The sequence below is a fragment of the Spermophilus citellus genome, assembly GCF_964194105.1.
Source record: "Spermophilus citellus genome assembly, chromosome: 1".
In the NCBI taxonomy this organism is placed as follows: Eukaryota; Metazoa; Chordata; class Mammalia; order Rodentia; family Sciuridae; genus Spermophilus; species Spermophilus citellus.
The window spans coordinates 191883962-191897137 of NC_138182.1; the positions used below are offsets into that span (position 1 = coordinate 191883962).

General features: G+C 38.8%; 1 protein-coding gene across 3 annotated transcripts in view; it reads right to left on the reverse strand.

The window, feature by feature from the left end:
- CTNNA1 (catenin alpha 1) overlaps positions 1-13176 on the reverse strand; it is a 175488-nt gene that overhangs the window by 27921 nt on the left and 134391 nt on the right. For all 3 annotated transcript variants that reach the window (XM_081309444.1, XM_081309445.1, XM_081309446.1), the window contains one exon: positions 3063-3155. In XM_081309444.1, coding sequence (XP_081165570.1) covers positions 3063-3155 — 93 coding nt within the window. The remainder of the gene's footprint in view (positions 1-3062; positions 3156-13176) is intronic.

The following is a 13176-nucleotide window of genomic DNA, read 5'->3' on the forward strand; positions in this document are numbered from 1 at the left end:
ATCCAGTCTTAGACTATTAAATTTGAAGTTGTAGATCAAAATCTACCAATTTTTCATAGATATCCTTTACCAGGCTGAGGAATTTCTCTTCCATTCCTTGTTTGCCTTCAGAGTAGAGAGATTAGAGGTATTCTTTATTTTTATTTTATTTTTTTAAAGAGAGAGTGAGAGAGGAGAGAGAGAGAGGGAGAGGAGAGAGAGAGAGAGAGAGAGAGAGAGAGAGAGAGAGAGAGAGAGAGAGAGAATTTTTAATATTTATTTTTTAGTTCTCGGCGGACACAACATCTTTGTTGGTATGTGGTGCTGAGGATCGAACCCGGGCCGCACGCATGCCAGGCAAGCGCGCTACCACTTGAGCCACATCCCCAGCCCGGTATTCTTTATTTTATAACTTGATAGTTTCTAAATAAAATATGTATTACTTCTATTTCTTCTATGTCTCCCTTGTTATCTTGACTTCTTTCAATAGGTAGTGTTGGAGTTCCTGGACTGGCTTTTCTCTTTTTTCTACACTCCTCCCATCTTAAGCAATTTTATCTAGTCTCATGATTTTAAATACCACCCATATGCCAAGTATTCCCATATCTTCCACTTAGACCAATCATTGCAATTCCCAATTCATATCCCAAGTATATCCTAATATCTCTGCCTATATAGCATAGATATTTCAAATTGAACATGTGCAAAATAAAACTCATGGTTTTCTGCATTTAACCATGCTAAATGAGTTTCACTTTAAAATTCTTCAGCATTCAACTTCAAGTGGACTCAAACATGGAGAAGCAAGAGAACTACATTTACTTAGTCTGGTTATTCTCCCCATCTCCTCATGCCTGGACTCTAAATGTAGGATTGAAGGGAAGGTATGAAACAATTACTCAAACACCTCCTTGAAGCATAAATCCATGGGTAAGGCTAGGTCAGGTGTAGCTCACAGAAGATTAAGACTTACTACCCTCAAAGAGTTTCAAAGTTTTAGGCTATCAATTGTTCAATACTGAGACTAATAATTTGAATTGCTGACAGATCTTTCAGAATAATGAAAGGATCTGTCAATAATGGGCTAGAGTCACAGCTTCCTCACTGAAAATCAAATGACCCATCCTGTTCAGTTTGCCATTACCAAAACTGTGAACACCCATTGTATTTGTCCTTACTGAACCTGCCTCAGCCCTAAGTGCATGGCAGTTTGTGAGCAAGGGCAGGAACAGGCCTAGTGAGAATCTGGAAAACAATCACATCTGGAGAACATCTTTTTATCCAGATCATATACCCAATACCAAGTGTTGTCTGGACACAGTGTAAAGCCCATTCCTCCTGATGCCTGGTTTAGTAGGAGACATGAAAACTGCAAAAAGAGGGAGAAATGAGGCTTTCTGGCAACAAAGTAAAAACGGCACATGGGCTAGTCACACACGGTTTATGGACACTAGCATTTTCATTAGGATATACTAAACACTTCATGTGATTTTTTTCCCCTAAACTTTAAGATCATTTATATAAATACACTTGGTAGGTGTGATCAGCGTTATGTTACCATCTGTTTCTGCAGATATGTGGAAGCATTGTCACTTTTCACGCATTTCAAAACCAAACGGAGAACCCAAAGATATTAAAAACAAAATGTTGATAGGGTAAAATGGCAAATTTGAAGAAAGAATGCCCAATCTTTAGAAATCCAATCTAAATTTATTTCATACAACTTGGTGGTGATTAACACCACTGCACTTATTATCTGTACAGTATCAATCACTGGCATATTTCATGATTGGATTAAGGCTATGGAAAGCCAGACATCACACTAAGACAAAAAAAAAAAAAAAAATTATTGGAAAACTAACCATCTTGGGTTCAAGCAAATATTTATTTATAGGAAAAAGTCAAAGTAATAGTGTCATTTCTATGATCACTGTCTTATTACTCCAGTTCCTCTGCTTATTCCCATTTGTTAATGGTCACTGCCAGCTGGCAGGACATGCAGTGAGAGGTTAATGTAAATCCTCAGAGTGTGCCATGAACATTCTCTACTTGAGAAAAAGGGAAGGCAACCACTTCCACTGAAACACACTTATACTGCTTAGAAATCTGAATGTCAGGAATCACACAGACAAGGTGAGCTCTATCATGGGAAACAGGCAACACACTGGGTACTTAATAAAACATTTGTGCCATGCCTGGTGGAGCTCACCTATAATCTCAACAACTCAGAAGGCTGAGGCAGAAGGATTCAAGGCTCAAAGCTAGCCTTGGAAACCTATCAAGACTCTCAAAATGAAAAATAGGGTTGTGGGAGAAAGCTGAGTAGTAGAGCACCCCTGGGTTCAATGCCCAGTAACACATAAACACACAAAGCATTCAATGTTCTATGTTCTTCAGTCTTTCTAAAGTGCCACATGCTTAACCTAGTCTAATTACCTGTCTTCCAATATGCCCTTATGAATGTAGAAAAGTTCTTGATCTTTTATTTTAGAGGCTAGCTGAATTAAATTGTATCATAGGCTGCTTTAAGACATTTAGTGCAAGAAGACAAGCTTTCCAATGTGATTTCCTCCAATAGATATTGAATGCAGGTGAACAACTGTTACCACTTAAGGATAAGAGGAACCATTATGGTTCCAGTTGGATGTTGCAGGTGCCCCCACCCCCCATTCCTGCTGAAAAGGGTATCAACTGAGCAGTGTAATCACTCTCCAGAAATTGAGGACACTATGCATATATTTACTTATGTAGGTGTGTGTATTTTCCACCACTCAATGCCGGGGCCTTCTTTGCATGTACTAGATAAGCATGTGAGTCCAACAAGACTATGCATTTTTAATGTAGGGCAAGGAGGTAGTAATGCCAAGAGGAAACACTTAAACACAAACGTCTCCAATCTATATAGCATTTATGCCAGTGACTCAACTCCAAGACTTCTATTTAAAATTCTAGGAGTGAGGGTAAAAAGAAAGAAAAAGGGGAAGAGAAGGAGAAGGAAAAGAAAAAGAAAGACCTTAAACTTCATTTCCATTCTAATAAAATCCAATTTGGTGACATCATAAACATTTCCAGCTGTACTTTACCTGAGGACAGAGGGCTTCTAACTGGCTTGCAGACATTCGAACAAGCTTTACTCCTTCTTCATTATTTGAGATGGAACAGGCCAAGTTGGCAACCTGAAAGGGGGGAAAACACACAAAGATCTCTGAGGATTTTTCTCTTTTGACTTCTAAAGAAAATAGGCATACACCTATCCCTACTCCCAAATTTCCCAAAAGAGATGACAAGAGTATCAATGAGGCTTTACTTCTCACAGATTATGTGCTTTTGAGAACATATTTGAAGATTCTGTACTAAGCAACTATATACACTCAAAACAGATATCACATCATGAGTTGGTGGCCAAACTTTGAAAGATCCCAGAGCAAATAATTTACAGGTTTTAAAGGGGCTTGTTTAACCTGCCTGAACAGTAACTTCAGAAAGTGGCTCTCTGCTATAGTCAATAATGTGGGAAAAAAATGAGGAATCAAGGGCATTAGGAAGGAAATACTGGTATACACAAGTAAAGATGAATTTTGCAACTGTTTTTGAAGGAAGCAAATCAAAATTCTAAACTACCATTCTCATTTGATAGGTGTATATATAAGTGCTGACTTTAAGCCAAGATAGTTTTTATTTGAACAAAAGTCTTTTTATTCAAATTTTAAAATGTTGTGAAGACATCAAGATGGGCCCAAGGGAACATAGAATATTCCAGATAAGCACAAAACTGTCCTTCAACTGGGTTCTCAAAAACATTAACAGCTGGACCCCTTCCTGGATGACAAGTGCTTAATGAAAATCTTTACCTTTCTACCAAATTATCTCAATGATCTAGCTTATATAGCCAGAAATTATCTTTCCAAGTTGTGTTTAGCTTTACTAAAGCTCGGACTGTGTTGAGAATGTTGCTCTGTTGTGACTGCTAAGGCAGTGATCACTCATCCACAATTCTAAATGAATAGGCTTGCCAATTCCATTAGCAATGCCAGGGCCCAACTGAATATACAGTCTGAGACACATCTTTACTCCAGGTGCAAACTGAGTTATGAATGATAAAGGTGTAGGCAGTAGAATATCAGAGGCACTTTCCAGAATCTAAATGCTAGAGTAAACAAGGGCAATGGCAATAACCTTTGATTTTTCACTTCTCCACCCAACTTAAGTACATAAACACACAAGAAAAATTATACACTTTTATGGCTGCTGTTTGCAGTGTTACAGTTAAGGATTACCAGCTTTCTATAAGACTGGTAACTATCAGAATCCTGAAATACCTAATAAGAAGAAGAAACAAAAGAAGTAACATGCAATTTAAGCATAAAAATGTGAAGAAATTAGAAAGTCAGATTTCTAATGATTATGGGGCCTTCAAAATCAGATAAAGAAGTAACATTTGTACTCCCCAAATCTTACAACTTTACCTTCTGCTGTCAACTGGACCTGAGCAAAGAGGGATTTCTCTTTAGGATAATAATCTACAGAGATAATTGTAGGTTTTTCTTTGCTTAAAAATCACTGCCAAATATGATCTAAGCTCTATGTTGTAAAACTCAAGACTTAAAAAAATTATCCCCAAAATGCATATTTTATGATTCTACATGAAAGGAGAAATCTTAAATTAGATGTATACATGAAGAATCTACAACTTCTATTGCTTTACTGCCTTAAGAAGGCATTCTGAAAAAAGAAAAGAAAGGTAGGTTGGCTGATGCCAACCACAGAAGTATTAATTGTAGATTAACAAAGCTTCCTGGTAAGGGGAGTGTAGGAATGCCCAGCAGCCCTGCCCATTCCCATCTTTCAGGAGGCCAGCACGACAGCAGACTTTAGGACCTTCCTTCACTGTGATCCTGCCTTCTACTTTCTAGTCATTGATACAATTTATATTCTCTCAATTCTGTGAATCCTTAAAACTCAAGGGAAAAAAAACTTAAATTAATAAGCAAAAGACTGCATTCATATTCTCAACCACGAATCAGACACGTGAGGGTGTTGTATGGCTCAGGATGAAATAAATGGCTAAAAATCTTTAAACCATCTCTTCTCTTTACTGATAACAAATCATAACAAAACAAAAGTTATGGAAGACCTGTTCTTTATTTTAAAACATTACTAAAAAATGTTTCTGATATACTGTTGAAGGAGTAATGATCTACAAGAGTATACTGCCTGTTTCAGAAGCCTGGGAGGAGGAAGCAGTGCCTGTCACTGACAGTCTTCTCTGGATGAATGAGCTTCAATTCACCCTCCAGGGACAGGGCTACTCCTAACAATGACAAATCTGCAAATGCAGTCTTGACCATAGCTCTCTGGGAGGCTAATCACATACAGTGAAAGGAGGGAGTGAAGGAAGGGGTTTCCTAGATGCCTTTCTGTAGAAAATCTGGGGCTCTAGAAAACTGGGATAGCAGTTAATACTGGGACTAAAGAAGAGTCTGCACTCTGAATGAAAAGCACTGGCAGCACCTAACTTCAATAGTAAACTGAGCAAAGTCAGACTTTGCAGAGCAACAAGAAATTAACTCTAGACTTATTCTCAGAATAAATTATTCTATCTTTGCTGCCAAAGTAACCTGTGTATTAGGAACTTGAATGTGTGTGATTCTTATTAATCCAAGAGGTATGCTATAACTAACACTATGATCACTGGCTTTGAGATCACAGAGTCTTCTCTCTCTGACTTCCACCTCCTTTAAGAATGGATCTTGGCAACAATAAAACAGTTGTGTGCCCGCCCCGCGGCTACAGACAGCAGGGCGCCGCCGAGAAGCGGCCAGCAAGCAGAGAGAAACGTTGCTGCGGGTTCTGTGGAATCCTGCCGGCTGAGCCCTCACTGAATCCCGGGCTGAGTTAGGGATTTCAGACGGGGAAGGAAGCGGTACAGTTCTATCCCCCACAACGGAAACTCCACCAAGGAAACCAGCGGCCACCATCTTGGAGAGCTGAAGTAACCACCTCCACTCTCTGACAGATTACAACAATAAAACAGGTGCGTGTTACTCAGCTCATCTCCCACACAGCGGGGAATTCGCATAAAATCTCACCTAGGCTTTCCGGGGTAGGGATTATCATAGCGAGCCTGCATAAAGAAAGCTAGAGACACCTGACCTTCAACTCCCCCTCCCATCAGCGGCGAAAACTAAACCTGTCTTGCCAGCGCTGGGGGAGGGGCAAGCGGAAAAAATCAAAACAACAGAGTGCCGGGGATCCCAATACCACCCTCCACACCCAACAAATGGCAGGCCCAGAGTACAGTATGAACTGTGAGAGGCATCACTCAGGGGAAATCTGGTCTAGCAGGAGAAACCAGGACTAACAGGAGAAACCAGGGGACTAGAGGCCAGGCCCTCGCAACTGGGCGGCTGGAGACTGCACGCACGCCGGCAACAGCCCACCCGCTGCCCGTGTGACTGGGCGGCTGGAGTCCGCCCCATCCCCTGCCGGCTACCGATAGCCCACTGGCTGCCCGCGCGACTGGGCGGCTAGAGATCGCCTGCCCCCCCAGCGACAGCCGGCCCACTGCCCGCGCGACTAGGCGGCTGGAGACCGCAGGCCCGCTGGCAACCGACAGCGCAACAGGGCGGCTAGAGACCGGGAGCTGAAACCAACCACAGACAGTCCAGTCCCACCCCCCCATTCGGACACCCCGACAAGGAGCCTGGGGCCCGCCATAGCAGAGAGGTAACTTCACTGGAGCTCGGCCGAGGGAATTCCTTCCCAGCAGAATCCACTTTAGCAGGCATAGTCTACCAACACAAAGGAGAGACAACAGAGATATACAAAACCAAAACAAATCTATAGAAGAGAGCAGAAACACAGCAATCAAATAGAGCTGGAAAGTAACGTGAACATCATGAAAAAAAACAAGGGGAAAAAAGGAGTACAAACAATGCAGGACAACTTAAATCTACAGGAGGACCTAGAAGCATCAGAAACATGGATAGGGAAAGAACTCAAGGCATACCTAAGTCAGATGGAAAGGAATATTAGAGAAGACATGAGACAGCAAGTCCAAGCAATAAAAGTATATTTTGAAAATGAATTAAACAAATTCAAATGGCAAAGAACGAGCTTTACCAGGAGATAGAGATCTTAAAAAAAAAATCAAACAGTAATCCTAGAAATGCAGGAAACTATAAACCAAATTAAAAACTCAAACGAGAATATTACAAATAGACTAGATCAAGTAGAAGCCAGAACATCAAATAATGAAGACAAAGTTTATCAACTTGAAAAGAATATAGTCAACACAGAAAAGATGCTTAAATCCCACGAGCAATCTATTCAAGAGATATGGGATGTCAAAAAAACAAATTTGAGAGTCATCGGGATAGAAGAAGGCATAGAGAATCAAACCAAAGGAATGGACAACCTATTAAATGAAATAATTCTAGAAAACTTCCCAGAGATGAAAGATGGAATGGATTGCCAAATCCTGGAAGCCTACAGGACCCCAAACATTCAAAACCGTAATAGACCAACTCCAAGACACATAATTATGAAGATAGCCAACGTACAGAACAAGGAGAGAATATTAAAAGCTAGGAGAAAAAGGAGGAAGATTATATTCAGGGGTAAACCAATTAGGTTAATGACTGATTTTTCATCACAGACTTTGAAAGCGAGAAGATCCTGGAACAATGTATTTCAAATGCTAAAAAATAATGGATTCCAACCAAGAATACTGTATCCAGCAAAATTAAGCCTCAGATTTGACAATGAAATTAAAATCTTCCACGATAAACAAAAGCTAAAAGAATTCGCAGCCAGAAAACCAGCACTGCAAAGCATTTTGAGCAAAATACTACAAGAAGAGGAATTGAAAAATAGTGCCCAAAACTAACAGCGGGAGGTATCTCAGTAAAGGGGGAGGAAAATAACCAAAAAGTAAAAACTAGCCAAACTAATAAAATAAATAAATAAATAAACATGACTGGAAGTACAAATCATATTTCAATTGTAACCTTAAATGTTAATGGCCTAAACTCACCAATCAAGAGACATAGGCTAGTAAACTGGATCAAAAAAACAAATCCAACAATATGCTGCCTTCAGGAGACTCATATGATAGGAAAAGACTTACACAGGCTAAAGGTAAAAGGTTGGGAAAAATCATACCACTCACATGGTCCTCAGAAGCAAGCAGGAGTGGCCATACTCATATTGAATAAAATCAACTTCAAACCTAAGTTAATCAAAAGGGATAAAGAAGGACACTATATACTGTTAAAAGGAACCATCCACCAACAAGACATAACAATTATCAATTTGTATGCACCAAACAATGGTGCTGCAACGTTCATAAAACAAACTCTCCTCAAGTTCAAGAGTCAAATAGACTACAACACAATAATTATGGGTGACTTCAACACCCCGCTCTTGCCATTAGACAGATCCTCTAGACAAAAGCTGAATAAAGAAACTATAGAACTCAATAGCACAATCAATAACCTAGACTTAACCGACATATATAGAATATATCAACCATCATCAAGTGGATACACGTTCTTCTCAGCAGCACATGGATCCTACTCAAAGATAGACCATATATTATGCCATAGGGCAACTCTTAGTAAATATAAAGGCGTGGAGATAATACCATGCACCATATCTGATCATAATAGAATGAAACTGGAAATCAATGATAAAAGAAGGAAGGAAAAATCCTACATCACATGGAAAATGAACAATATGTTACTGAATGATCAAGGGGTTACAGAAGACATAAAGGAGGAGATAAAAAAATTCTTAGAGACAATTGACAATACAGACACAACATACCAGAATCTATGGGACACAATGAAAGCAGTTCTAAGAGGAAAATTCATTTCTTGGAGTTCTTTCCTCAAAAAAAGAAAAAACCAACAAATAAATGAACTCACACTACACCTAAAAAACCTAGAAAAGGAAGAGCAAAACAACAGCAAATGTAGTAGAAGACAAGAAATAATTAAAATTAGAGCAGAAATCAACGAAATTGAAACAAACAAACAAAAAAAAACCATTGAAAAAATTGAAAAAACTAAAAGTTGGTTCTTTGAAAAAATAAATAAGATCGACAGGCCCTTAGCCATGCTAACGAAGAGGAGAGAGAACTCAAATTACTAACATATGGGATGAAAAAGGCAATATCACAACAGACACTACAGAAATACAGAAGATAATTAGAAAGTATTTTGAAACCCTATATTCCAACAAAATAGAAGATAATGAAGATATCGATAAATTTCTTAAGTCATACGATCTGCCCAGATGGAGTCAGGAAGACACACACAATTTAAACAGACCAATAACAAAGGAAGAAATAGAAGAAGCCATCAAAAGACTACCAACCAAAAAAAGCCCTGGACCGGATGGGTATATAGCGGAGTTCTACAAAACCTTCAAAGAAGAACTAATACCAATACTTTTCAAGCTATTTCAAGAAGTAGAAAAAGAAGGAGTTCTTCCAAATTCATTCTATGAGGCCAACATCACCCTGATCCCAAAACCAGACAAAGACACATCAAAGAAAGAAAACTACAGACCAATATCTCTAATGAACTTGGATGCAAAAATTCTCAATAAAATCCTGGCGAATCGAATACAAAAGCATATCAAAAAAATTGTGCATCATGATCAAGTAGGATTCGTCCCTGGGATGCAAGGCTGGTTCAATATACGGAAATCAATAAATGTAATCCACCACATCAGTAGACTTAAGACAAGAACCATATGATCATCTCGATAGATGCAGAAAAAGCATTCAACAAAGTACAGCATCCCTTTATGTTCAAAACACTAGAAAAACTAGGGATAACAGGAACTTACCTCAACCTGGTAAAAGCTATATATGCTAAACCTTAGGCTAGCATCATCCTAAATGGAGAAAAACTGAAGACATTCCCTCTAAAATCTGGAACAAGACAGGGATGCCCTCTATCACGACTTCTATTCAATTTAGTTCTTGAAATACTAGCCAGAGCAATTAGACAGAAAAAAGAAATTAAAGGCATAAAAATAGGAAAAGAAGAACTTAAATTATTGCTATTTGCGGATGACATGATAATATATTTAACAGACCCAAAAGGGTCTACAAAGAAACTGCTAGAGTTCATAAATGAATTCAGCAAAGTGGCAGGATATAAAACCAACACTCATAAATCAAAGGCATTCCTGTATATCAGCAACAAAACTTCTGAAATGGAAATGAGGAAAACCACTCCATTCACAATATCCTCAAAGAAAATAAGATACTTGGGAATCAACCTAACAAAAGAGGTGAAAGATTTATACAATGAAAACTACAGAACCCTAAAGAGAGAGAGAGAAGATCTTAGAAGATGGAAAAATGTACCCTGTTCATGGATAGGCAGAACTAACATCATCAAAATGACGATATTACCAAAAGTTCTCTATAGGTTTAATGTGATGCCAATCAAAGTCCCAACGGCATTTCTTGTAGAAATAGATAAAGCAATCATGAAATTCATATGGAAAAACAAAAGACCCAGAATAGCAAAAGCAATGCTAAGCAGGAAGTGTGAATCTGGAGGTATAGCGATACCAGAGTTCAAACTGTACTACAAAGCAATAGTAACAAAAACAGCGTGGTACTGGTACCAAAACAGGCAGGTGGACCAATGGTACAGAATAAAGGACACAGAAACCAATCCACAAAAGTACAACTTTCTTATATTTGATAAAGGGGCTAAAAGCATGCAATGGAGGAAGGATAGCATCTTCAACAAATGGTGCTGGGAAAACTGTAAATCCATATGCAACAAAATGAAACTGAATCCCTTTGTCTCGCCATGCACAAAAGTTAACTCAAAATGGATCAAGGAGCTAGATATCAAATCAGAGACACTGCGTCTGATAGAAGAAAAAGTTGGCTCCGATCTACATACTGTGGGGTCGGGCTCCAAATTCCTTAATAGGACGCCCATAGCCCAAGAGTTAATAACAAGAATAAACAAATGGGACTTACTTAAACTAAAAAGTTTTTTCTCAGCAAGAGAAACAATAAGAGAGGTAAGTAGAGAGCCTACATCCTGGGAACAAATTTTTACCCCTCACACTTCAGATAGAGCCCTAATATCCAGAGTATACAAAGAACTCAAAAAATTAGATAATAAGATAACAAATAACCCAATCAACAAATGGGCCAAGGACCTGAACAGACACTTCACAGAGGAGGACATACAATCAATCAACAAGTACATGAAAAAATGCTCTCCATCTCTAGCAGTCAGAGAAATGCAAATCAAAACCACCCTAAGATACCATCTCACTCCAGTAAGATTGGCAGCCATTATGAAGTCAAACAACAATAAGTGTTGGCGAGGATGTGGGGAAAAGGGTACACTTGTACACTGCTGGTGGGACTGCAAATTGGTGAGGCCAATTTGGAAAGCAGTATGGAGATTCCTGGGAAAGCTGGGAATGGATCCACCATTTGACCCAGCTATCGCCCTTCTCAGACTATTCCCTGAAGATCTTAAAAGAGCGTACTATAGGGATATTGCCTAATCAATGAGCACAGCGGCACAATTCACAATAGCTAGAATGTGGATCCAACCTAGATGCCCTTCAATAGATGAATGGATAAAAAAAATGTGGCATCTGTACACAATGGAGTATTACGCAGCACTAAAAAATGACAAAAATCATAGAATTTGCAGGGAAATGGACGGCATTAGAACAGCTTATGCTAAGCTAAGCTAGCCAATCCTTAAAAAACAAATGCCAAATGTCTTCTTTGATATAAAGAGAGCAACTAAGAACAGAACAGGGAGGAAGAGCATGAGGAAAAGATTAACACTAAACAGAGACGAGTGGGGGAAGAGAAAGGGAGAGAGAAGGGAAAGCATATGGAAATGGTAGGAGACCCTCAATGTTACACAAAATTACATATAAGAGGTTGTGAGGGGAAAGGGGGGGAAAACAAGGGAGAGAATTGAACAACAGCAGATGCGGTGGAGAGGGAAGAGGGGAGGGGAGGGGAGGGGGGATAGTAGGGGATAGGAAAGGTAGCAGAATACAACAGTCACTAATATGCCATTATGTAAAAACGTGAGTGTGCAACCAATGTGATACTGCAATTTGTATTTGGGGTAAAAATGGGAGTTCATAACCCAATTGAGTCAAATGTATGAAAGATGATATATCATGAGCTTTGTAATGTTTTGAACAACCAATAAAAAAAAAATAAAGAATGGATCTTGTTGAAGAGCACAAGGTTTCAGAAAACTTGGAAACCCCTGATAAAATACAATCAGCCTTAAGTTTTGCTGGTTTGAGCTATTGAAGAAAAGACAATAAAAGCCAAGCTGTGTTAGATCAACAAATATGACATCTGTATAAAGCTGGAAAGCACTACCTTTGCTCCAATGGATTATCTGTACTCAAAATAATATTAAGTATTTTGTGTCCTTTACCATACCCAGGGAACATGATTTACTTAAACAAAGTTGTTTTCTACTGTGTTCAAGTAAGTGCTCCTGGTTTTGTATTTGGCTGTTACTCAGTTGCCCCTCACCCTAGAACCTTTGTAGGAAGACAAGACAACATTTCTTTTTGTGCTCCTCTCCTAATGGTTTACTCCTGTTGTAGGAATGAAACAAGTGGGAAGATCTATGGAACAGGAGTTACAAAGTATATATAGTGACACCATAATCTAGGTAGTAGATACAGAGGTGAACCTACCACCGGAGTTCTCCTTTAAAATGGCCTGAATTTCCCAGTCAAAAGTAACAATGATATCAATAATTCAACTTTACCAAATTTTTCATACATAAACAAGAAGTCCCAACTGCAAGTCACATAAATTTCAAAGCCACTCAAGAAGTTTCTAACAATTATTCCCAAAGTCATAGGGGGAAATGATGAAAAGAGGCTAGCTAAACCTCCAACTTTCCAATTTCTAGAAAAGGCTGTTGGCAATCTTCCTTGGAAGAATAAAGATATCTTACTAAATATGAAGTATGCATGGATGAGAGAAAAAGCTCTAAAATGGGATTTTAGAGATTGAGGGATTTTGTGGAATATAAATTATATTTCAATAATGTTAACAATACTCCATTTTTAAATATAGGGTTAAGCAGGCAAAAAATAAATAGAAATTACCAGAGACTAGAAACATGAAAGCAGAGATTCAGAGAGGTAAGCAAG